Source organism: Peromyscus maniculatus, chromosome 18 (assembly GCF_049852395.1).
Source record: "Peromyscus maniculatus bairdii isolate BWxNUB_F1_BW_parent chromosome 18, HU_Pman_BW_mat_3.1, whole genome shotgun sequence".
NCBI classification, from domain to species: domain Eukaryota; kingdom Metazoa; phylum Chordata; class Mammalia; order Rodentia; family Cricetidae; genus Peromyscus; species Peromyscus maniculatus.
The window spans coordinates 42,385,089-42,410,620 of NC_134869.1; the positions used below are offsets into that span (position 1 = coordinate 42,385,089).

A 25,532-nucleotide genomic window follows, 5' to 3' on the forward strand; every position below is an offset into this window, starting at 1 on the left:
CCATTGGTCGGCCTCCCCGCCGGGGGGCGGGGCGTGCCGGGTGCCGCTGCGGCTGAAGATGGCGCTGCCCTTTGCACGCCGCTGCAGCTGGCCCCGCTGGGGAGCCAAGCCATGGGGACTCCCTGCCGGGGGAGCCCGGAGAGGTAGGGCTGTTTCTTTCCGCTCTTGCGCTCCAAAGTAGTTAACGCCTTGTCCCCAGAGCGCGCCCGGGGAACCCCACCCACCCCTCGTTTCTCCTGCCCGGTCTGCAACCTTGGCTTAGCAAGATTCCAAACTTGGGGCGTCGATCTGTGGCTCCCCCCCACCCCCTACTCCCCACCCCGCCGTGATTTGCGGCTCCCCGGGGCTGCTATGCTAAAGCGACGGGTCTGATCTTTCCCTCTTAACACTGGGCTTTTCCCATCATCATCGCCTGACCGCTTCAGATCAAAACCAGCCCTAACCTGTCACTACTTTTTTGGTTTTTTTTCTTTTCTTTTTTCCCTTGGCCCTGCCCTCAGGCATCAGTTTCAAACTGGAAGAAAAAACCGCGCACAGCAGCCTGGCGCTCTTCAGGAGTGACACGGCTGTCAAATACGGCATGGTGGGGTTGGAACCCACCAAGGTGGCCCTGAACGTGGAGCGCTTCCGGGAGTGGGCGGTGGTGCTCGCGGACACCACGGTCACCAGTGGCAGACACTACTGGGAGGTCACGGTGAAGCGCTCCCAGCAGTTCCGGATAGGAGTGGCCGATGTGGACATGTCCCGGGACAGCTGCGTCGGTGCTGATGATCGCTCCTGGGTGTTCTCCTATGCCCAGCGCAAGTGGCACAGCATGTTGGCCAACGAGAGAGCCCCAATCGAGGGCATTGGGCATCCAGAGAAAGTGGGGCTGCTGCTGGACTACGAGGCAAAGAAGCTAAGCCTGGTGGACGTGAGTCAGGTCTTTGTGATCCACACACTACAGACAGATTTCCGGGGCCCAGTGACCCCCGCTTTTGCCCTTTGGGACGGAGAGCTGCTAACCCACTCAGGACTTGAAGTGCCCAAGGGCCTCTAATGTGGCCATTACCTAAGTCTCTTAATCATGCTTATGGTCAGCTTTCTGTTCAAAGGGTCTAAAGCTGTTTTACATTGTCGCAAGCAACCGGTAGCTCCCCCAGTCCAGTTGGGATCCTTTGTGCAATATTTTAGTCACCTGCTCTGTGAAAGCAGGTATACAGCCAGACTTTGCCCCCCACATAACTGCCAGTTTCCTGGAGCATCAGGTGAATTCTCTCCTCGAGTTGCTTCCTTGGGTCCCTCTACTTGTGCCCAGGTGTCTTAGACTGTTCAGTCCTGGGGTCCTGTCTTTTAGCTACTACCTCTCCTCCCCTTACCCACATGTAACTTGTTTTGGGGGTTCACCAGATTCTCCAGAGTAAATGCTTTCTACCTCTGGCTGGAGGAGTGGTGGCCTTTTCTCCAATGCACCTCTGATTCTTGGGTTCTGGCTCCGTCCATGCTGTACTGACTCAGTAGGTCAGCACCACAGACATCAGCCCTACACAGATGCAGCTATCCGCACTCTGAGTCCATCTATCTCCTGCACCCCTCTGATACCCAGCCGGTTTATCATAACCATTGTGCCAGTTACAGCTGTGACCAAAGGTGGCGAGACACCAGAGGATCTGCGGGGCTGTCGTGCCAGAAACTCTTGTCTTTGAGAAGTTCCATCTACACGTCTGCCGCAGGCGGAAGCTTCAGGGAAGAGAGGGGAATTTTACATAACCCATTTTGGAGCCTGGTCAGACCCAAAACTTCCATCCCCCTTGGCCACAGGAGATACTTAATCAAAGCAGTATTTGAGGTTGAGGAAAACCTGGTGGAATAGATGAGTATGTATGTGGACTATGTATTGTTTGGACGTCGTGTGACCCTGTGGGACTGTAATTCTCTTATCAATGATGGTGATGAAATTGGATAACCTTAGGGGAGAAAAAGAATGACTGGATTTAGAAAAAAAATTCATGTAATTAAATTTATTTGAACACAAAATACTTTCTCTGTCTATAAAATTGCTGTCAGCAGTGGCAGAATGTCCCGCTGAGGGGACAGATCTCTGCAGACTTCTAAAGCCAGGCGCTCTGGCTCCCACTCACGTCTCTTACTCTGTGGCAGATACATATGCACGGTGACTAGATTCTCTCCAAGGAAGTCTCTTGTTCTCAAGATGACTTCTTCAGAGAGGAAAAGGGGACCTGTGTAAAGACCTGGGCTACTTTTGAGTGGATGGAACCATTAAACTATACCTTGAGGTCTCTGTGGATTGCGACTGCAGGCGTTCACTGAGGCTGTGCTGTTTACTTAGGGAATGGGGTGTTACGATTCTCACAGAAAACCATGGCCCCTGTCACCAAACGGCTGTGTCAATCCCCACGGAAGCAGCTTCCCATAGTGTTTTTGGTGGCTGTGCGTTAAATGTATGGCCAGCTCATGCTTTTTCTTGAGCAGGGGCTGCCTCCGGCCCGTGCTCACACCATGCTTTCTAAGTTCTCTTTGGACATGGTTTCAGCTGCTGCCTCGGCCTGAGTTTCAGAGAGCATGTAGGAGTCATGGTAGTCTTGAAGCAGCTTGACCACCTCCAGGTGGTTGAACTGTATGGCATCATCCAGGGGGATGTTGCCCCACCTGTGAGGAACAAGGATCACGGTCAGGCCGGGAAGACAGGAGAATACCACAGTTCCACGTATATGCACGGTGGCCGCAGGGCGGTGGGGAGGTTGGGTCACCCTCCTTCCCCGCGATCCTACTCACCTGTCCTTGACGAAGGGATTCACTTTGCAAGCCTCGATCAGAAACTTGACAACTTCAATGTGTCCTAGGAATAGGGTAGAGGGGCAATGAGAGAGTACACAGGTAGGTCCTGAACCGTTGGGTGTCGACCCTCGGCAGCTTGAGTCTGTGCCAAGAGGGGAGGAGAAAAGCCCTTGACATTCCCTCCTTGCCGGCACCTAGTTACAACCTGTCTGTCAGCTGGGACAAAACTGGCTGCTGCCCTTTCCGAGCATGATAGGGCGCACCCCACCCCGTGGAAGAGAAGGGATCTCACACGCTGCGGTTCCTCTTGAACCCTCGAAATACCTTCAGCTGCGGCCACGTGCAGGGCTGTGCGGGAGTCGTAATCTTTCTGCTCCATATCCATGGCTGACAAAGCAAACCTGAAGGAGCGGAAAGCAGCTTGGGTTACCCACATCAGGCTAGAATCACCGGAGAGCCTTCTGAAGTCGGGCCAGACTGGATGGCGTCCCCACTTCCAAGGCCTGTGCCTGTCCTACCCAAGTCAGTCACGGTGCCGGCCATGAGTGAAGTTCTTACCTCACCACAGGCATTTTTATTTTTATTTATTTATTTAATTTATTTTCTGGTTTTTCCAGACAGGGTTTCTCTGTGTAGCTTTGCGCCTTTCCTGGCACTCGCTCTGTAGACCAGGCTGGCCTCGAACTCACAGAGATCAGCCTGGCTCTGCCTCTCGAGTGCTGGGATTAAAGACGTGCGCTGCCACCACCACCCAGCTGGCACTCTGATTTTAAAACAACAAACAAAACCTAAGGCTTAGCAAAGTGCTCGTCAGGCGAGCGTGAGGAACTGAGACCTGAGTTTGATTCACACAACCCACATTAAAAAAAAAAAAAAAAAAAAAAATCAGGCATGGTACCACACGCCTGTAATCCCAGACTGGGTGGGAAGCCAAGACAGGGAAGTCCTGGGGCTTGATGTGTCCGTGAGCTCAAGGCCAGTATGAGACTCTGTCTTAAAAAGCAAGGTGGATGGCCCCTGAGGAATGATACCTGAAGCTGTCCTCTGGCTGCCACATGTACACGTACCCACAAATGTGCAGCTGCACAAACAGGCACATGTACACAGATCACACACACACACACACACACACACACACACACACACACACACACACGGACACACGGACACACACACGGACACAAACAGGCATTACTCATTAAAATTGCAATGTGTCGGGCTGGAGAGATGGCTCAGCGGTTAAGAGCACTGACTGCTCTTCCAGAGGTCCTGAGTTCAATTCCCAGCAACCACATGGTGGCTCACAACCATCTGTAATGAGATCTGGTGCCCTCTTCAAAATAAAAATAAAGGAAAAAAAAAAATTGCAATGTGTCCGTTCTAACCCTAAAACTGAAGCATTTAGCAGTTTGCTATGTTGTGTCCTAATAAGATGTCTGACCCAGAGTATTTTTATCACATTTATTTAGTCACAGAAGAATTACCTTCGAAGAGCTGAGACATCTCCACTGTATGCAGCAAATAACAGGTTCACCACGGTCTTGTTCTGAAACGCACAGCGAACGCACCTGGGGTTAATTCTGGCTTTGAATCCACCCGCGCCCAGCTCTACCCATGACCCTCCTCCATGGAGGGTTCACCAGGGACACGGCTGAAGTGTTCTGGGATGTTTCATTCTGAAATAGCCGTTAGGCTACCTGGGGTTTCCCTTACCCGGACTTCGCCTCCTTCTCGTCGTGGGTCTAACTTCCGAGTACAGTGCCTCAGGTTGTCGTAGTTATGGAAGTTAAAGAGAGACACCAGCTTCTAGAATGAGAAGCCAAAGGGTTCGTTTACGTATCTCCTGCCCTTTCCAGGAGCTCAAAATTGCTTTAACTATAGTGACTACCGTTAACTTATTCTTTTTTGTTTTTCGAGACAAGGTTTCTCTGTGAAGACCAGGCTTTCCTGGAACTCACTCTGTAGCCCAGGCTGGCCTCGAACTCACAGAGATCCACCAGCCTCTGCCTCCCGAGTGCTGGGATTCTGGGATTGAAGGCGCGCGCCACTATGTCCGGCTTATTGGTTTATTCTTTTTTTTTTTTTTTTTTTTTTCTGGAGCTGAGGGCCGAACCCAGGGCCTTGCACTTGCTAGGCAAGCGCTCTACCACTGAGCTAAATCCCCAACTCATTGATTCATTCTTAAACCGTATGAAGTACTGTGCGCAGAGCACCTTACCTGGCAGAAGTTGATACCCCTCTGGCTGTTGCCCAGCTTGTCTAACGGAGGTGACAGACACATCATCCCCATGACGTTGGGTACAACCAGGAGGATGGCTCCTGACACGGCTGATTTGGCCGGCAGACCCACCTGAGGGACAAGGGGGCGGGTCTAAGTGACGGCGCAGACAAGGCGACAGAGACCCCACCTCAACGTCTCAGCTTCTTAATTCGCCCCTGACCACTGTCTTCTCCTACCTCGTGAATTCATACAACTAGGGGATGCTTGCTAAGACAGGAACAGCACGCTGCTGGTGTCGTGCTCAGTCTAGGAAATGCTCCCCAGCCCTCCCTTCAAAAAGAGATTTCACTGGATTTTCCATATACGAGTGTATGTGTGTGCACCGCATGTGTGCCTGGGGCCCGGGGAGGCCAGAAGCGGCCAATGGGTTCCCTGGAACTAGAGTTTCAGATGGTCCTCTCCCAAAGCAGCAAATGCTCTTGACACCCCGCCATTTCTCCAGCCCCAGGAAACGGTCTCTCATTCGACTTTTATTCTCGTGGTGGAAGAGAGACAAGAAATGAACAGGGGCTTATAAGCTGGCGTATCAGGCAGAGGGGCTTCCTGAGCAAGTCTAGCATCCTGAGTTTGAGCCCCAGAATGCACAAAGGTGGACACAGAGAAAAAAACTCCACAAAGTTGTCCTCTGGCCTCCACACATGCACCGTCATGCGTACACATACACCGACGATAAATACATTTTTAAAATTTAAAAAATGGGACCTGGGGGCTGGAGAGATGGCTCAGTGGTTAAGAGCACTGGCTGCTCTTCCAGAAGACCGGGGTTCGGTTCTCAACACCGGCATGGCCGTTCACAACTGTCTGTAACTCCAGTTCCAGAAGATCCTACCGCCTTCTCCTGGCCTGTGTGAACACTGTACGCACACGGCACACAGACACACGTGCAGGCAAAACACCCATACACATAACTTAAAAATAAATTTAAAAAACATTTTCTTTTTGAGACAGGGTTTCTCCATGTAACTCTGGCTGTCCTGGAACTTACTCTGTAGGTCAGGCTAGCCTTGAACTCACAAAGATCCACCTGCCTCTGCCTCCCAAGTACTGGGATTTAAAAAATAATAATAATAAAATATTTAAAAAGGGGGGGGTATCTGGATAGGTGGCTCAGTAATTAAGAGCCTGCACTGTTCTCGCAAAGAACGCATGTTCGTTTCCAATCACCAAAACTGGCAGGCTCACAGCCACCTGAAACTCCAGCTTGGGGGTGGGGTAGGGTGTGGTGCGGGGGTGGGGGTGGGGGGTGGATCCAATACTCCTAGTCTCAGTGGGCACCTGTACTCACCTGTACGTACTCCCTCATAATAAAAATAAATCTTCAAAAACAGATAAAATAATTATAGCAAACATGGAAAAGCAAAGGACTAGGGTGCTCTGAACCGAGGTGGAGGAGGCAGTTTTGTTTGCGTACAGAGATCAGAAACACCTCCAGAGCCTGGGGATGCAGGTCAGTGGTACAGCACTTGCCCAGCATGGGTAAGACCTAGGTTTGATTCCCCGATGCCAAATCAAACAAGAAACAAGTCCAGCTGTGGAAGTGCATGACTGTAGTTCCAGTACTTGAGAGGTCGAGGCAGGAGGATCACTGTGAGTCTGAGGCTACAAACAAATCAACCACGCATCTCCTCGGAAGTGGTGTCTAAGATGGGAGTCAGCCATGTAAAGGGTCTACATCTCTGAGGAATGGGATGGACTTGGCAAACTCCCCTTGGGACCCTTAGCCTGTTTGCCCGGGTAGATGCTTGGGAAGGGGACAGGAGTGAGCTTCACCCCGTCCTCTGTTCTTGGTGCTGGGGTGGTGGCAGGTGGACAGCTGAGCTGGGAGCACTCACGTGGAAGGCAAACTGGCCAGAGAAGTCGTACATGCCGCAGGAATGCATGAGGCTGAGGGTGTTCCGCACGGCTTCCGCGCTCAGGACGCTCTCGCCCGTGATGGGGCAGATGCCACCGTTGGCAAGAGTGGCCGCCATGACGCTGCCTGATTCGCAGGTGACCTCCACGGAGCACAGCTATGGAGAGAGCAGGGGTCAAAGGGCAGGGTGGGCGCGAACACGGTCACGAAGAGTGATGTTCTTCACATCTAGAGCTTTCAACGCGTCTCACGGGGCAGCCAGAGAGGCACGTCTACCCTGTAACCCAGAGAGAGAGGGCAGTCTGTCCTGTCCGCTTGGCCCTGGGAGTATCTGCATACCTGGAAATAGAGGTCGAGGGCAGCCATCATGTCCACTCCCTTGGGGAAACACTGGAAGGAAGAACAGTCTCGTAATTCACATGCCAGAGTCATACACGGTCTCCAGCCCTCGGCCCCTGACCTGGCGGCACAATTCCCAGGGACCCAGTTACCTTCTTCTCCTTGAGGTAATAGCCGATGGCATAATTCCGATCTCCAGTTTCCTTCTCTGACTGGAATCTGAAGCAAACACCACATTTAGCGCTTGACGTTTAAGAGGTGGGTGGAGGGGGAAGGGGGAAACGTCCTTCCCCGGATACGGAACTCTATTCCCTCTGTCAGACTGAATCGGCCCCTTTAGAACATGTCGCAGAGTATCAGTGGGAACGTCTGAACCTGGGCAAACACTCGGTGTAGCTTTGTGGTAAAATGTAAACAGACCCAAACCAAACCCACCCAAAGCTGTCTAGCCGTCCAGTCTAGGGAGTCTGGCAAGGCTTTTGGCTCTGAGAGTCTTGAATAGGGCTCAGGCACCAACTGCCACACCCCCTTTCTCATTCCATGCAAATCAGAAATGGGCCGCTATTTCTCCAAGGAAGTGTCAATGAAGAGGCTCAGAGGAAGCTGGGAGGCTGAAATTCCCCTTGAGTTCCTTCTTAAGATGATATCTATTCCCTTCCCCCCCTTTACCTCCCCAGCAAGCATACACATATACAACAGTACAGTTGTATTCAGTACAGTCCTCTAAGCAGCCTTACGTGGCATTGCTGAACCCCATGAATTCATTCCCAGCCATCTTGTTCAGATACTGCAGCACCTGGAGCGGAAGAAGGGCAAGACAGACGCCTTTGGACCACAGAGCCCTAGAAAGCACAGCTCAGGCCGGCAGGCCACTCGGAACCTCTCAGTCCTATTCCCAGCTTTACCCCGGGGGAGCAGGGTTCCCCACCCCTCTGGAGTTACTGCTTCTACGATAGGTTGGCTTAAGCCAGGCACGGGAGAGGGCTGTAGAAGCCAGCAGGGCATGTGAAAGGCAGCAAGAAGATGAGCGCAAGGGACTTACAAAGTCAAACTTCTCTGCTTTGTTACAATCCATCTGCAGAGAAAGTGAGAGAAAGCGATCAGTGTTCCGGCCTCGACGCATGGGAGACGGAGGACACAAGGGCGTGGTGCAGCTGACAGGCTCGGCTAGCCTCACTCCTGGGGACAGTGCGTTTTACAGTGTCTCTGGCCTGTTCTGAGACAGGCCTGGGTTGTCCAGGCCGGGCTGTGAGTTAGTGTGGCCCCTGTCTGTGTTCCTCTAGTCCCTGAGCAGCTGGTGTTACAGGCACGGGGTCCTTCTTGTTTAAACAGCCGAGACCTTTCTTCCTGTGGGTATATATATGTCTAGTAACAGAGAAAACCAAACTAGTAACCAGTTTGGTGATGCGTGCCTATAATCCCAGCACTTGGGAGGTTGAGGCAGGAGAATTAATGAAAGATTTCAAGGGCAGCTCGGTGACATGGAGAGATCTTGTCTCAAAAAAAATTTAAATTATCAAGGAATGAGGATTCAGATAACCTCACTGCATCCATTGGCCTCACCCCTCCCCAGCCTCACTCCTACTTTTCAGCTTCAATCTTAAGTCCTCATCCCTGTCTCCAGTTCTGTCCCTAAGTTCCACCCCTATCCCTGATTACTACTATCCATTCTATGTATGTATGTATGTATGTATGTATGTATGTATGTATGTATGTATGTATGTATTTATTCGGAGCTGAGGACCGAACCCAGGGCCTCACGCTTGCTAGTCAAGTGCTCTACCACTGAGCTAAGTCCCCAACACCCATTTTATTTATTTTTTAGTAAAGGTCTCATGTATCCCAGACTAGCCTTAAACTTCTGATCTTTCCAACCATACTCCCCAAGTTCTGGCATTACAGGCATGTGGAACCATGGTACAACTTCCTTTTTTTTTTTGTTTGTTTGTTTGTTTGTTTGTTTGAGGCAGGGTTTCTCCGTGTAGCCCAGGCTGGCCTGGAACTCAGAGATCCGCCTGCCTCTGCCTCCTGAGTGCTGGGATTAAAAGTGTGCACCACCACCCCTTGGCTCCCACTCACGTTCTTTTTTTTTTGTACTTCTGTGTTTTTTTTTTTTTTTAAGATTTATTTATTTATTTATTATGTATATAGCATATATGACTGCAGGCCAGAAGAGGGCACCAGATCTCATTACAGGTGGCTGTGAGCCACCATGTGGTTCCTGGGAATTGAACTCAGGACCTCTGGAAGAGCAGTCAGTGCTCTTTACCTTTGAGCCATCTCTCCAGCCCACTCCCACTCACGTTCTTTATACCCCGTTTTCTAGTCTTGCTCTAGCCTATCCCCGATTCCCATACCCTCTGTGACAGAAATGGGCTGTGTCTGTTGAATATTCAATCGTGTTGATAAATGATTTTTCTTTAATACCGGAATTGAAGCTAGGACCTCAGGTATGTTGGTCAAATGCTCTGCCACTGAGCTACATCCTCCAGCTATATTGTTAAAGGAAACAGAAATAACTTCATCAGTGCCAGAGACTGAGCCCAGGGTCTCCACAGATGGTGGGGCCGATGTTCTGTCAAGGCACTCACTTCATCCCCAGCTCCGAACCTAAAGTTTAGAGCGAGGCAGGTGAGGCAGATCCCAAAGAGAGGACGGCAGACAGAACGTCACAGACCAGCGGGACACACTGGCCTTAGTCCCCTCCCCCAGATCCACTGCTTCCTGCATAAGTCAACACTCCAGGGACTCTGACACCTGAGTTCCCGAGGGGGAGGGTTCCCAACACCACCTTCCCCAGGAGGGGCTGTGATTGGCCCCGTGGTGTGGCTGCCCACACTGCTCCCAGGTTCTTGCTCAAGTCCTGAGAGACCTGCAGCTGATGGGCCCGTCTGACACCCATGCTCAAGGCCAACTCACAGGTCCAGGTGACGTGAATAGCTGCCCTGGACTGGCCATTCACCCTTTTCTCGGCATGCCTCTCACCCAGGGGCGGCCAATCAATGCCTGATGGTGCTGTCCTCCCCTTGCCTTTTGCCTTTGCCTCTCGGTCCTGGGCAGGGGTCACGACCGGCTCACTCCTGTCAGGAGCTCTGAGCTGCAGAGTTGTAGGTGGGGGCGGGGAGGGTGTGGGATAGCTCTCACTCACATCCATTGCTTATAACACACGGCTTCCTGTTGTATTTTTTCCATGCCTCTTATTAACCCTCAAAGGACTGGACACCCCACGAGTCTCCCTAGAGAGACTAGCAGGTGCAGGGGTGCAGGAATAAGGGGGACTGAGAGAACGTCAGCTTTCAGAAGGTGAGAATGGGCACTGACCTTGATCAAGGAGCTGACGACAATGGCGCCGGCATTGACCATGGGGTTGTGGGGGATTCCTGGGGAAACACAAACCATGCAGGGTCTTGTCAGTCATTCACGGAAGCTCACTTAACATCGTTCCCAATCCAAAGCTAAGCGGCGCTGGGTCTGGTTCCTACCTGGATGGGAGAAAAGGCAAAGAAAGAAAGAAGGGAGGAGGTGGGGTGCGGGGCTAAGGAAAAGGCAGGCGGTCAGCGCGAGCCCTGGAGATGCTCACCTTCCTCGTTGAGGGAGAGCTTGTTATAGCGCAGACCACTGGGTTCCTTGCCCACAAACTTGTGCACGTAGTCAGTGCCTAAGGTGCTCACGGAGATGGCGTAAGTGAGGGGCTTGACACAAGACTGTAGGCAGAAAGGGATCTTCGTGTGGCCCACAGAGTGCCTGGAGACAGAGGTGCCATAAAAGGGGTTGGGCTTTGTTCTGCACCCGCGCCCTGCACCCGCACCCTGCACCCGCGCCCTGCACCTGCGCCCTACAGCACCTTCCTCTCACCCAGCAGCTCTTTTTGTTTGCTTTAATTTTTATTTTATGTACATTGATGTTTGTCATGCATGTATATCTGTGTGAGGGTGTTGGATCCCCTGGAACTGGAGTTACAGACAGTTGTGAGCTGCCATGTGGGTGCTGGGACTTGAACCCGGGTCCTCTGGAAGAATAGCCAGTGCTCTTAACCACTGAGCCACCTCTCCAGCCCCCTTGTTTGTTTTTTGAGGCAGGGTTTCTCTACGGCGCCCTAGCAGTCCAGCACCCTAGCAGTCCTGGAAGTTGCTCTATAGACCAGGCTGGCCTTGAACTCAGAGATCCTCCTACCTCTGTCTCCCGAGTGTGGGGGGCTTAAAGGCACGCACCACCAAGCCAGGAATCACCCCATATCTTACCGCTGACCATCCACAGTGCACAGGGAAACGCCCCAAAGGTTTGGGTTTGACTTGGCCAGGTGAGGGATGTAGGCTGCTACCTGGGCATGAACAGGCAGAGAAAGGGGGGACAGGTGAATATGGAGACCAATGCAGCTGTACTCAGGGTCAGAAACTTTGGTAGAAGCTAAAATTCTTTCACCTACATGGCAGATGGGTTCCCTTCTGTGTACTGCTTCCAGAAACACCCAAGCCCTGGCAACCTTACCTCTCTGTAGCCCTAACCCTGGAGGGATAGAACATTTAAAATAATAATAATAATAATAATGGCGGGTTGGGATTTAGCTCAGCGGTAGAGCAATTGCTTAGCAAGCGCAAGGCCCTGGGTTCTGTCCTCAGCTGGGGGGTGGGGGGAGGAGGCATTTCTAGGGCTGGGTTTTCAGGTTCAGTCCCTGTAAATTTCCTTGAAGGCTCGATTGAATATCTTTACTTTGAGACAGGGTCTCCCTAATGAAACCCAAGTTGACCTCAAACTTCTGATCCTGCCTTAACCTCCCGAGAGTCGAGATCATAGGCCTGTGCCACCAAGCCTGGCTTCTGCCATCCATGTCCACAAACACCTAAGATCTTGCCACTCGCTGTTAGAGTCACATGGAGAAACACATGGAACCCTGTCCTTATTTCGGGAGGCTCGGCTTCTCATCCTCTATCACTGAGTCCCCAGCCCCAAGGAGTCTCTGTATCTGGCCCAGAGCCCTCACGCCCCACCCCCATTTCCCTGGCCCTCACTTTGCCTCCAGTGAGCTCTTTGGCATCCTCAAATATGCGATCCACATGGCCCGTGAACTCCTCAAAATCAGGAATGACAAACTTCTTTCGGAAGGCCTGAGTCAGGAGCACAATGTTGCTGCTCACACACCTGGATCCCAGATACGAGTGTGTTAGGGGCTGGAGAGGCGCAGTTGGGACAGGAGCCGTGGGGGTCGGGGATAAGGAAGGTCGTGCGTGTTCATTTGGTTTTGGACTAACAGCTGTGTGACCTTTGGCATGTCATTTTAATCTCACGAGGCTTAAATTTCCTAACCTCCAAAACGAGAGGCTCTAAAGACACAGGAAGATATCCCAAGACATGATGAGAAAAATATTAAAATCAAAATAAGCATAGCATATGGCTTCAGTGTTGAGAGGTCCTAATATATACAGCCATAAATGTATGTGAACACACAGGACATTTTCTAGAACACACTCACTATCTGTTAATGTTTACATTTGGGAAAGGGGCTAGGACTGGGTAGAGAAGAAAATATTATTTTTCACAATGAGTATGTATTGCTTGTATAATAAATAAAACAGAATGAGGGGTTGAACTGTTTAATTCCCAAGACTCTTCCTCCTACAGAACGGTTCTGGGGGCAATGCTCGTTTCTGGGGTTCTCACTTTCGGAAGAGATCTCGGTCCAAGAGGCCACCACTGCTGGACTCTTGGACCATGCGCTGCATCTTGCTCATGCAGTCCTGGAGCCGTGGGTCTGACGTCTGCAGTCCAGTGGCCTTCAGGGCCTTTGGGGGAAAGAAGAGGCCTGGTAAGGTCAGCCAAGGACAGCAATCTATGCCTCAATCTTTCCCAATAGATACTCAGATCACCCAACCTTAATTACTCCAACAGGCAGAACAAATGGGTTTGGGTATTAAGCAAAGAGGGACTGGACCAGCTTTAAAGGTCAACAAGTCTCTTGACCCTTTCCACGAAAGGTGTTATCTTCTGGACTTCGGGGAAGGATGACGGCGTTGGCTCTCTGGCCCAGGCAGCCATCATCCCTCTGTGCTTTCCGTCCTCACATAACAACCCATTAGCTGCCCCACCCTGTCAACCAGCCTTTTCCCGTGTTCCAGAGACTCTAAGGAATCAGGGTTTTCTGAACAGGCAGACAGCCACTTACAGTAGTGAACTTGTGGATGGGGATCCGTTCCTGTCCCTCAGCAATGGTGTAGAAGAGCAGGTCGCCAAGTCGAGGCAGCATGCCGCTGTTTGACTCGTCACTGTTTGGGGGAAGAGGCAGGAAGCAGGAGCCTGAGGATGCTCCCTCTCCTCGTCCCGGAACTTGGATCTGTCATCCTGGGCTCCTCCTCTTGAGCCATCTGACAGTCTGTAATCCCAACTTTCACCTCTAGCCTAAGATCTTGTAAATCTTACTCTCTAGCTTTTTTTTTTTTTTTAAAGAGACTCTGAACTTTCGGACCTTTATTTCAAGCTGACTTCTAGATAACTTCACTTCTAGGCGTCCCATACATACTGAAAACTGAACACATCCAGCGAGAGCTGTCTCCTCTCGTGTGTTTCTCGTGAGCATTGGTCCATGAATACCCACCTGGATGCCACGCTGAAACGCAGAATTACTTTGATTGTTCCCACACTCTGTCTGGATTGAGTGGGTCACTAACCCTGGATGACTCCATCTTCACATTTTCGCTCAAATCCACCCTCTTTTCTCCTGCGCAGCATAGTGTCCTGCAAAGAGTTCTACTTTGCTCCCTCATTGCTCTCTGACTTAGGTAGCTCATTTGCTATTGCTAACCTGCCTCTCCTTATCCAGGCAATAGAGGTAGAAAGGTCTACTTTACATGGATAGGCGGTGTGAGCCTTAGGGCCATCCTCCATGCTAAACTCTGATATAAAGTAAGCCGATCGTCAGCTTCCTGCCCGCAGTGGGCCACCATACTCCTCTGCCACCCACGCCAGCCGCCGTTCTGAAACTCAGCATTTCTCCACTCACTACCATGCAGGGTAGTGCATGGCTGCAGCCTTTAATCCCAGCACTCGGGAGGCAGAGGCAGCGGGAATCCCTGAGTTGAAGTTGTAGGCCAGCCTGGTCTGCAGAGCGAGTTCCAGGACAGCCACGGTTACACAGAGAAAACTTGTCTCGAAAAAACAAAAAATCCTGTGGTACAGCTGGGTGAGGTGGCACATTTCTGTAATCCTAAAACTTGGCAGGTAGAAGCAGGAGGATCAGGAGTTCAGGGTCATCCTCAGCTGCATAGTGAGTCTGAGGCCAGCCTGAACTACCCCCGAGACCACGAGAAAAACAAGAGTTTGAGAATGTCTCAGCAGTTAAGAGCACCCATTATTCTGGCAGAAGGTCTGAGTTCCCTTCCCAGCACTCATGTTGGGTAGGCAGCTCACAATTGCCTGTACCTTCAGGGCATCAGATACCTTCTTCTGGCCTTCATGGGCAACCCTCCCCAATAAATAGAAATAAAAATAAATATTAAAACAAAAACCTCAGTGCCAGCCAGGCATGGTGGCATGCGCCTTTAATCCCAGCACTCGAGAGGCAGAGGCAGGGGCATGGGCATCTCTGTGAGTTCGAGGCCAGCCTGATCTACAGAGCAGTTTCAGAACAGCCGAGGCTATACAGAGAAATCCTGTTTCAAAAACAAAACAAAACCCTCAGTGCCTACAGATTAAATTCCTTTTATCCCTTTCTCCTCCTCCTCTTCTTCCTCCTCCTCCTTCTTCTTCTTCCTTCTTCTTTACAGTACAAATACTTTAATAGCTCTAAGTCATCCGTGGGCCAAGTACTGAATAGTCAGGACCTAGCTGCCAGCTCAGCCTCAGAGCCTTCCTGACTCCAGTAGAATGTGCATATCGATCTGTGCACACTGCCTTTCAGACTGCAGATGTTGGGATGCTGGGGCGTCTTCCATAAATTCTCTGTGCACCCGCCTGTACTGTCCTTATAAGCCAGTTCTGCTCAGTACGCTGGTGACCCTGGACAGTCTATGGGTCGCACTCAACTGTGTGCATGATGATGGCAATCTGGTGGACAGTGTTTTGGGTTTCTTTTCTTTGGTGGGGCAGGATTTTGAGATGGGGTCTTGTTGTGTAGCCTGGCTGGCCCTAAACACATGATCATCTCTGCCTCCCAAGTGCTGGAATTACAAGCATGATAATGAATAACCATGGCTAGCTCCTTTATTATTATTCTCATAATTTCACACATATATAATGTATTTTTATCAAACCTACCCCCATTTCCTCTAATCCCCCCCCCACTCTCATGTCTGGGTAGTTCTCAATTCTTAGCATGGCATCTACCACTCTTTAAAATTATACCCATTTCCCAATTCTTTATCATTCTTCCCTATGGCGGTTATGCTAAGTAACTCCATACTCCAATTATGACTTCCTTAGTGGGACAGACATGATGGGGCTTTGTAGCCTTTGTTTATACTATAACCCTTCAGGATTTCCTTCTTCAACTGGCTCTCAAGGTGCAGGCCAAATGTAACCAACCCAGGGGCCGCTGTCTTAAGTCTCCAGATATTGTATATGCTGCTAGTATGTCTCACACACATCCTAATGAATGTCAGGTGACTCAACCCATGCCACTGTTGGGTCCCTGTGCTTGGCACATCTTTCTCTCCCTAGACTGAGCAAAGTATCTAAAACACATGGACCTTCAATAATAATGACCAACCTACATGACTAGGAAGGCCCTTAGACCCCAAAGTTCACGCCTATAAAACCCCTAAACCACCTAAAGCAGTGGTTCTCAAACTGTGGGTCACAACCCCCTCTCTTTCACAGAGTTCGCCAAGACCATTGGAAAACACTGATATTCAGAAGCTAGAAAGATCTCCCCTGTTCATGGGTCTGTAGGATTAACAGTAAAAATGGCAATCTTACTAAAAACAATCTACAGATTCAATACAATCCCCATCAAAATCCCAACACATTTCTTTGCAGACCTTGAAAGAACAATATTCAACTTCATATGGAAAAACAGAAATCCCAGTCTAGCTAAAATAATCCTGTACAATAAAACAACTTGTGGAGGCATCACCATCCCTGATTTCAAGCTGTACCACAGAGCTATAGTAATTAAAACAGACAGGTTGATCAATGTAATTGAATCAAAGACCCAGACATAAATCCTCACACCCATGGACACCTGATTTTTGATAAAGAAACCAGAAATATAAAACGGAAAAAAACTCTTCAATCAGTTGCTGGTCTAACTGGGTGTCGGCATGTAGAAGATTGCAAATAGATCCATATCTGTCACCCTGCACAAAACTCAAGTCCAAGTGAATCAAAGACCTCAACACAAATCCAGAGACACTGAACTTGACTGAAGAAAAAGTGGGAAACAGCCTTGAATGCATTGGCACAGGAGACAATTTCCTGAACAGAATACCAATAGTGTAGGCACTAAGATTGACAATTAATAAATGGGACCTCATGAAACTGAAAAGCTTCTGTAAGGCAAAGGACATCATCAACAGGACAAAATGGCAGCCCACAGAATGGGAAAAGATTTCCACCAACTCCACATCTGACAGAGGGCTGATATCCAAAATACATAAAGAACTCAAGAAACTAGACATGGACAATCCAAATAATCAAATTAAAAAATGAGATAAGATCTAAGCAGAATTCTCAACAGAGGAATCTCAAATAGCTGAGAAACGCTTAAAGAAATGTTCAACAGGGAAATGCAAATCAAAATGACTTTGAAATTCCATCTTACACCTGTCAGAATGGCTAAGATCAAAAACACAAGTGACAGCTCATGCTGGAGAGGATGTAGAGCAAGGGGAACACTCCTCCATTGCTGGTGGGAGTGCAAACTTGTACAGCCACTATGGAAATCAATATGGTAGTTCCTCAGAAAATCAGGAGTCAATCTATTTAAGACCCTGCTATATCACTCCTGGGCACATATCCAAAGGACGCTCAATCCTACCAGAAGGACACTTGCTCAACTATGTTCATAGCAGCTTTATTCATAATAGCCCAAAACTGAAAGCAACCTAGATGTCCCTCAATTGAAGAATGGATAAGGAAAATGTGGTACATTTATACAGTGGAATATTACAGAGCTGTTAAAAAAATATGAGATCATGAAATTTGCAGCCAAATGGATGGAACTAGAAAAAAATCATCCTGAGTGAAGTAACCCAGACCCAGAAAGACAAACACAGTATGCACTCACTTATAAGTGAATATTAGCTGTAAAGTAAAGGATAACCATGCTACAATCCACAGACCCAGAGAAGCTAATTAACAAGAAGAGCCAAAAGGGGTCATGGATCTCCCTGGGAAGGGGAAATGGAATAGATTTTGTGGGTGGACTGGGGACAAGTTGGGGATGGGAACAGGAGAGATCAGGTGTTGGAAGGAGAGTTGAGGTAGAAACCTAATGCAATGGAAACTCCCTTGAATCTATGAGGGTGGCCCTAGTGAAGACTCCTAGTAATGGGGGGTACGGAGCCTGAACCAAGCATCTTCTGTAACAGGCAAGGCTTCCAGTGGAGGGCTGGGACATCAACACAGCCACAGAACCTTCTTCATCTAGTTAGTCCTGCCTGCAAGATGTGGTAAAGGTACTAGTACTTGTACTAGTAACCAGCACATGACTGGTCCAACCTGAGACCCAAGCCAGGAGAGGGAGCCCATGCCTGACACTGCCTTGATGGCCAGGAACCAGCTGCTGGACACCAGGATTAGAAACAAACACAACTGGTCAAACAAAAAAAAAAAGTCAATGAAATGCTTCCTAATGATATTCTGCTATACTCGAAGACCAGAGCCTAGCATCATCATCATCAGAGGCTTCATCCAGAAAGTAATAAGAGCAGATGCAGAGACCCACGGCCAAACATTAAGTGGAGCTCAGGGAACCCTGAAGAAGGGGAGTGGGGAGAAGGATTGTAGGAGCCAGAGGGGTCAAGGACATTGCAAGAAAATCCACAGAATCAACTAACCAGGCCCATAGGGGCTCACAGAGACTCAACTGACAATCAGGGAGTCTGAGCTAGGTCCTCTGCGTGTGTGTCATGGTTGTGTACCTGGGTCTTCTTGTGGGACTCCTCACAGTGGAGTGGGGGCTGTCTCTGACTCTTCTGCCTGCTTTCGGGACCCTTTTCTTCCTACTAGGTTGCCCCATCCAGCCTTAATGAGGGGAGGTGCCTAGTCTTATTATAACCTGACATGCCGTCTTTGGTTGATACCCTGGAAGGCCTGCCCTTTTCTGAAGGGAAAGGAGGAGGAGCTGATATGGGGGAGAGAAGTGGTGCTGGGTAGGAACTGGAAAAAGAGGGGGGCAGTGAGGGGAAACTGTGGTTGGGAGGTAATATATGAGAGAATAGATAGATAGATAGATAGATAGATAGATAGATAGATAGATAGATAGATAGATAGATGATAGATAGATGATAGATAGATAGATAGATAGATAGATAGATAGATAGATAGATAAGGAAAACACAGATATTTACATTATGATTCATAACAGTAGCAAAATTATAGTTATGGAGTAGCAATGAAAATAATTTTGTGATTGGGGTCTCTACAACATGAGGAACTGTATTAAAGGAAGGTTCCTAATAATAACTGTAATATTAGGAAGTTGAGAACCATTGATCTAAAGACTTCTTGGTCTTCAAAAATTCTATTAATGTTATCATACTTAGAAAACCTTTTGTTTTCTTTTTTCTTTTCTTGGTTTTTTGAGACAGTGTTTCTCTATGTAGCCCTGGCTGTCCTAGAACTCACTTTTTAAGCCAGGTTGGCCTCGAACTCAGGGATCCACCTGCCTCTGCCTTCTGAGTGCTGGAATTAAAAGCATGCTCCACCATGCCCAGCTCAAAAATAGACTAATGACTTAATCCCAGCACTCTGGAAGCAGAGGCAGGTGGATCTCTGTGAGTTTGAGGTCAGCCCGGTCTACAGAGCGAGATCCAGGACAGTTAAGGTTACACAGAGAAACCCTGTCTTGAAAAACCAAAAAAGAAAAAGAAAAAAAAAAAAGGAAGATAAGGAAAAAAACCTAAAAGGAAAAGGAAAAAAAAAAACAACTACTTTTGTTTTCTTGTGTGGTGCTAGGGGTCAAACTTGGAGCCTTAGGCATGCCAGACAATGTCCTACCACTGAGCTCCATTCGTACCGCAGAGGAAATATTGTATCGGATTGTGTCTAAACAGGACAATTAGTTAAGATCCAGATCCTTTAAAGCTCTTTTGCTTAACAAGCCGACTTCCAGAAATACATCCTTCAGATATACAAAGTAACATAGTCTCAGATGCCCACTGCACTGTCGGAAGACTTGTCCACTAAGGAGGAGCATATCCTCATAATCCCATAGCTCTTGGGAGGCAGAGGCAGGAGGATCAAGGAAGGTTCCAGGCCAAGTACGTCTACATAGGAAGTTCCAGGCCGGGCAACGCTACTTCGGGAACCCTGTCTCAAAACAAATCAAAAAGAGGTATGCATAACTGGAGGTGGAGGCAAGTTCAAGGTCTCCTACATAAAGAGTTTGAGGCCAGCTTAGGCTATAAGAGACTGTTTCAAAAAAAACTGGGTCCTCCACAGAGGACCCAGGTTCAAACCATCACCCATATGACAGCTCACAACTGTCTGTAACTCCAGGCCCAGGGGATCTGACATCCTCTTCTGGCCTCCCAGGGCACAAGGCAAACAAGCAGTTCACAGCTACACATCTACAGGCCAAATGTCTATACACACAAGCACAAAATTTTAAAAAGCCATTTAAAACACTGAATATAGGGTGAGCAAGACAGCTCGGCAGAAAAAACTGCTTGTCATGCAACCTTGGACATCTGAGTTTGACACATGAAACCCCAGAAGCCACATAAAGGGAGAAGGAAGAACCAACTCCACAGCTACCCACTGACCACGTGAGCACGTGGTACTCATACACATACAATAATTAAAAATCAATTAATTAAAAAATAAAACTCATAAATGGAAAATATAGCTTACCAAAGAATATGAATATTATAATTCTACATTTGTTAAATTATATGCACATATATATATAAGCTATATATAGATATATCACAGTATTAACTATTTATCTCTAACTAATACTGGGATCTTTCTCTTTCTTTTTTTTCTGTTTTTTTTTTTTTATTGGTTTTTCAAGACAGGGTTTCTCTGTGTAGCTTTGGTGCCTGTCCTGGAACTCACTCTGTAGACCAGGATGGCCTCGAACTCACAGAGATCCGCCTGCCTGCCTCTGCCTCCTGAGTGCTGGGACTAGTTATACATTACCACACTCAGCCTGGTGCCCTGAGAGGGCAGAAAAACCCGGATCCCCTGGAACTAGAGGTATGGGTAGTTGTTAACTATTCTGTGGGTGCTGGGAACTGAACCTGGGCCCTTTTCAAGAGCTCCAGAGCTTATCAAGTGCTCCAGAGATGAGGAGCTGGCTCTTTGTTTAAGAGTACTTGTTCTTGGGGCTGGAGAGATGGCTCAGAGGTTAAGAGCACTGACTGCTCTTCCAGAGGTCCTGAGTTCAATTCCCAGCAACCACATGGTGGCTCACAACCATCTGTAATGAGGTCTGGCGCCCTCTTCTGGCCTGCAGTCGTACATGCAGACAGAATACTGTATACATAATAAAAAAATAAATAAATCTTTAAAAAAAAAAAAAAAGGAGTGCTTGTTCTTGCAGAGGCCTTGGGTTCAATTCCTACCACCTACATGGTGACTCACATCTGTAACTCCATTTCCAGGGGATCCAACACCTTCCTCTGACCTTTCAGTAGGTACCAGGCATGAATGCAGTACACAGACACATGTGTAAAGTAAAACACACATACACATAAAATAAAAATTAAAAAAAAAAGTAACTTCATAAAGCCAGGTGGTAGAGGCACACACCTTTAATCCCAGCACTGGGAAGCAGAGACAGGTGGATCTCTGAGTTCGAGGCCAGGCTGGTCTACAGAGCGAGCTCCAGGACAGCCAGGGCTTCACAGAGAAACTTTGTCTCAAAAAACAACATTGTTTTAGCCACCATGCCCGGTGAGGTATTTTATTTTTAAATGTTTTTAAAAGATTTATTTTATGCATATGAATGCACACACGCGAAAGCCTGGGAGTTACGTGTGGTTGTGAGCCATCATGTGGGTGCTGGAAATCAAACCCAGGTCCTCTGCCAGAGTAACAAATACTCTAAATGAGTGGGCCACCTCTCAAGCCCGAAACTAAGTATTTTAAAATAATCTGAATTACAAGGTATTTCCTCTTTGCTGCCTGTCCTCCTTTACCTTCCAAACACAGAAACCCCTCTGCCTCATGGTGTCACACTCCCAGAGCCCATCACTCTCCAAAACTGTCCACCCCGCTGCCTGGACAGTGTGGTGGTGGCAGCGGTCGACTTCCTGGGTTAAAGATGGGCCGGAAGGAGAAAACTCTTCAGTTCAGGGAGACTGAGCAACGGAAGAGCTCTGACTCTGGTTTGGAAAATCTGTGTCTCACGGAATAGTCACCACATTCAACGACCAAGTTGGAAACTTGGTATGAGTGTTTTGCCTGCATGTAAGACATTAAACGGCTAAGCTCTGCTACAAAAACACGCCGGACACATACGCACTTGCGTGCGCATCAGCAATGACTCGCACCACACATTCCCCACTGACGACACGCAGGAACAAGAACCACCACACAGACAGACCCAAGTGCACCTGAACCTGGGGCAGGAAGCTGTTCCATACCCACGACCTTCCCTAAAACACCAGGACCAGAGGAGGAAGAGGGGATGCGGATGGGCAGGTGTGCCCTGGGCCCTGCCCTCGGACACTGGCACCAAGCAACACTGCGCGCCCATCTGCGTTCCCAATTAAGTACGCACCTTGGACAGGCATCATCATCTCGAAGACCGACCTGCCCAAACGCCCTCCCGGGCGGACGGCGCCTGGCCGCCCGAGCGTGGCGGACCCAAAGCCCCACATCTAAAGGAAAAGGCATCGCAGGCTAGTGAGCTCGGAGAGGAGAGGAGAGGCGCTCGCCGGGGAAGGGCACTCCCGGGGAGCGAGCGAGAGCCACAGCGGGAGTGAGAGCCAGCCTGTCCCCTGCCCCTGTCCCGCGAGCCTTACTGATCGGTGGCGTGCTGCGGCTGGTGGCTGTGCGGCGTCCCCCTGCCCTGCGCCGCGGCCTCACTGAAGTGGTACCGGACGCCCCCGCCCAGGAGCGGGCCCCGGTTCGGGTGACCCCAGCCTCCCCGCCGGCGGTGGCTGCCGGCGCGGCTCAGCGCGTTCTGCAGAGCCCTCATGGAGCGCATGCCCCCGGCGCGCCACCCGCTCTGCCCGGGCGCTCCAGACGTGCAAGCGGCGGCGAGGAGGGAGGGGCAGAAGAGTGGCTGGCGGGCGAGCCTAGGAGTCGGGGAACAGTCCGGCGGCGGCGAGCCCAGCCTGCGAGGTAAAGGGCGGGCTGGGTGGGTGGAGGTGGGGCCGGGGGAGGGGCCAGCCCCGGGGCGACCGGGACCCTGCAGGTGCACCCATAGCCCCTTGACTGCCTCCAGATGCGAGCACCGCGGGTACGGGTGAGAGCCGCTGCCAGCGGCTGGGTGGGGAGAGGGCGGGACCTGGAGTCCAGATGGACAGGGCCCACGACCAATCATCGATGGAGAGGGACCCTGGGAGGCGGGGAGCGGCGCGGTAGCGGTGGAAGCCAGGTCCCTGCGCCCGCGGACTCCCGGGCACGTCACTGCGGGGGTGGCGGGGGAGAGCATCCTGGCTCCGCGCTGCTGGAGTTGGAGGAGACGCGGCTGGGCTGGGAACGATGGGATTCTTTGGTGCAGATGAAAATGCTGCTCCAGAGGGAAGGATGGGACAGAGCGGGACGCAGGAGCCGTCTAGGGACCGTCGAGGTTCGAAGGCCGGAATGCGCTGTGCGGGCTGCGGGCTCAAAGCGCCCCCCCCCCGTCACGGATGCGCGCGCGGGCGGTGAGTGGAGAGCATCCCCGCGCACGAACAGCCGCGCTTCAGTTAGGGTGCCGGGTTCTTAGCGTTACCTCCCTCCAGTTTATTTGGTTGGTGGCCGTGGAAGACTTAAGTTCTTTCTGTAAAGTTCGTGCGTTAAAATAAACCAGTGAGGGTGGGAGGAGGGAGGACAGGGGAATCCGTGGTTGATATGTAAAACGAATAGAAAGATCTCTTAATAAAAATAAATAAATAAATAAATAAATAAATAAATAAATAAGCCAGTGAACACGAAGGCCTTTTGTGGTGTTGTTGTTGTGTTAGAGACGGGGTCTTTTGATATAGCCCGTATTGCCTTAGCACTCAATTTGTAGCCAGGGTTGGCCTCGAACTCCGGGCAAACCTTCTGCCTCAGGTGCTCAAATGCTGGGATTACAAGTGTATGCAACACCCCCCTCCCACCCACCCACCCACCCACCCACCCCCACCCACAGAAAACAAATAAGCAAAGAAACACAACATTATATAAGTGCTCCTCCAATTTTTTTTTTTTTTTTTGAGACTGGGTCTCTCTGTGTAGCCCTAGGTACACCAGGCTGGCCTCAAATTCACAGATTCACCTGCCTCAGCCTCCGGAGTGCTGGGATCAAAGGTGTGTGCCACCATGCCTGGCCCAATTTTGTCTGTTTTGATCGCTTACCGCTCTCCTTCTCTTTGATGAAGAAAACACGCAGAAGTCTTTGAGAATTAAGGGTCTGGTGGTCAGAATCCCTGTAGTCCCAGCACGTGGGGCCAGGGAGGTTAGCAGTTCAAGACTCTATTCTGCTGCTCCCCAAGGAGTCCAAGGCCAGTGTGGGCTGCGTGAGGGCTTTCACTGGCATGGGCGGGCACACCTTCTCATAGCAGTTTTGTTCAGCAGGCGTTATAGGAGCAGCTGTGACTGAGTGTGTCACCAGCTAATTTCTCTCTCCTCAGCAGCGACCCGTGAAGCCGTTATTAGGCCTGTTTTGAAGAGAGGAAACTCAGAACAGAGAAGCGTCGGTGGGTAAAGGTGCCCGTTGATAAGCCTGACAAAGGCCTGCATTCAGCCCCTGGAGCCCACACAGTGCAAGGAGAGAACTAACGTAGACAATGTGCCCCCACCCCAGATAACTAAATGTTTAAAAAAAAAAAAAAACAACCACATACACCTTTTTAATAAAAAGAAAGTTAAGACTGCATAAGATAACTCAGCTGAAATTAGGCACAAGCCTCAGATTACACGCTTTCTCCTCCACGCAGCCTTCTCCAAAATTGACAACGGAATTAACCCAGGAGAAAACAACCTCACTCCTGAAAAAGGTTACTTTGTGCTATGAGATAGTGCTGGGCATTGTCTCTTGAGCTGCCCCGGCTACATTACAAAACTCTTAATTTTCATTTTTGGATTTAGATGACCATGCTACAGACCGGGAGCGATGTGGTACACTCCTTGTAGATCCCAACATCTGAGAAGCTTGGGCAGGAGGGCCAGGAGGGCGAGCTCGAATAGGCTATGTGAGGAGAACTTGCCACAAACAAATGTCACCATGGGCAAATAAATATCAAACCATGCTTGTGTGTTTAGTAGAACCGGCAGCTCTTCTTCCTGTCCGGAATGGGTATTTCGTTTGAAACCAGGTGGACCTCCTCATACTCTTTTTTTTTTTTTTTTTTTTTTTTTCGAGACAGGCTTTCTCTGTGTAGCTTTGCACCTTTCCTGGAACTCACTTGGTAGCCCAGGCTGGCCTCGAACTCACAGAGATCCGCCTGCCTCTGCCTCCCGAGTGACCTCCTCCTCCTCTTAGCCATCCTCTGTATGGTTTGTCTGTTTGCCTCTCTGTAGGACTTCCTCTAAATTCAGGGACCATAGCTTGCTGCCCTACTCCTGGCTTTGACCCGAAAGAAAGTGAACTGCTTGGGTCTTGCTTTTCAGATAGGGTGTCTCTCGGAGTGTTCTTGAATTTGCTTTCCAAGGATGACCTTGAATCTCTGATCCTTCTGCTTCTACCTCTCAAGGGCAGGGATTATAGACTGCAGTCACCTCGCCCAGTTATCCCAGGCTAGGGACTGAACCCAAGGCCTCCTGCATGCTAGGCAAGCACAGGTTGGACATTCCCATCCATCCCTGTCTTTTTGGTTTTTGAGACAGGGACTAGTTTATATTCCTGGGCTCAGATTTGCCCCTCCGGCCTCAGTCTCCTGAGTAGCTGAGATTATACACATCTATAACACCATGCCTGTATTTAATTAAGAGCCTTAATACTCAGTATAAACTTAATTCAACATTAGTTTATGTGCGCATGCAAGATCA

The 25,532-nt window shown here is 49.7% G+C and overlaps 3 protein-coding genes across 6 annotated transcripts in view; 2 read left to right on the forward strand and 1 right to left on the reverse strand.

The window, feature by feature from the left end:
• On the forward strand, positions 1-2,016 carry Spryd4 (SPRY domain containing 4). 3 transcript variants are annotated; one of them, XM_042263271.1, is made up of 3 exons: positions 1-143; positions 501-913; positions 1,612-2,016. In XM_042263271.1, exons 1-3 carry the CDS (start codon positions 59-61, stop codon positions 1,621-1,623), a joined length of 510 nt encoding a protein of 169 aa, XP_042119205.1. In that variant the 5' UTR covers positions 1-58; the 3' UTR covers positions 1,624-2,016. The 3 variants fall into 3 exon arrangements, with proteins under 3 accessions (XP_042119205.1, XP_042119207.1, XP_006987416.1); XM_042263273.1 differs by having other exon boundaries at positions 1,618-2,016; XM_006987354.3 differs by having other exon boundaries at positions 501-2,016.
• On the reverse strand, positions 1,986-22,825 carry Gls2 (glutaminase 2). 2 transcript variants are annotated; one of them, XM_006987356.4, is made up of 18 exons: positions 22,132-22,825; positions 13,411-13,510; positions 12,909-13,030; positions 12,260-12,389; positions 11,492-11,571; positions 10,831-10,994; positions 10,572-10,630; positions 8,293-8,325; positions 7,988-8,046; positions 7,403-7,469; positions 7,251-7,301; positions 6,892-7,068; positions 4,997-5,128; positions 4,492-4,584; positions 4,263-4,324; positions 3,103-3,179; positions 2,776-2,839; positions 1,986-2,649 (listed from the first exon to the last, which is right to left on the reverse strand). In XM_006987356.4, exons 1-18 carry the CDS (start codon positions 22,245-22,247, stop codon positions 2,493-2,495), a joined length of 1,743 nt encoding a protein of 580 aa, XP_006987418.1. In that variant the 5' UTR covers positions 22,248-22,825; the 3' UTR covers positions 1,986-2,492. The 2 variants fall into 2 exon arrangements, with proteins under 2 accessions (XP_006987418.1, XP_006987417.1); XM_006987355.4 differs by having other exon boundaries at positions 22,376-22,560.
• The window catches only part of LOC143269176 (uncharacterized), a 10,802-nt gene continuing 7,819 nt past the window's right edge, over positions 22,550-25,532 (forward strand). Inside the window, exons 1-2 of the mRNA XM_076554017.1 lie at positions 22,550-22,697; positions 23,080-23,224. Of these exons, the coding sequence (XP_076410132.1) occupies positions 22,550-22,697; positions 23,080-23,224 (293 nt within the window). The remainder of the gene's footprint in view (positions 22,698-23,079; positions 23,225-25,532) is intronic.

Excerpts from the sequence above, each read along its gene's own strand:
- Gls2 (XM_006987355.4), bottom strand. The coding sequence starts at position 22,560 with ATGCGCTCCATGAGGGCTCTGCAGAACGCGCTGAGCCGCGCCGGCAGC. Across the intron at positions 13,511-22,375 it reads CCGCAGCACGCCACCGATCA|TGACGAGTCAAACAGCGGCA; the intron begins GTAAGGCTCGCG and ends TCCCCCAAACAG. Across the intron at positions 5,129-6,891 it reads CTGGCCAGTTTGCCTTCCAC|GTGGGTCTGCCGGCCAAATC; the intron begins GTGAGTGCTCCC and ends CTTGTCCCTCAG.
- Spryd4 (XM_006987354.3), top strand. The coding sequence starts at position 59 with ATGGCGCTGCCCTTTGCACGCCGCTGCAGCTGGCCCCGCTGGGGAGCC. Across the intron at positions 144-500 it reads TGCCGGGGGAGCCCGGAGAG|GCATCAGTTTCAAACTGGAA; the intron begins GTAGGGCTGTTT and ends CCCTGCCCTCAG.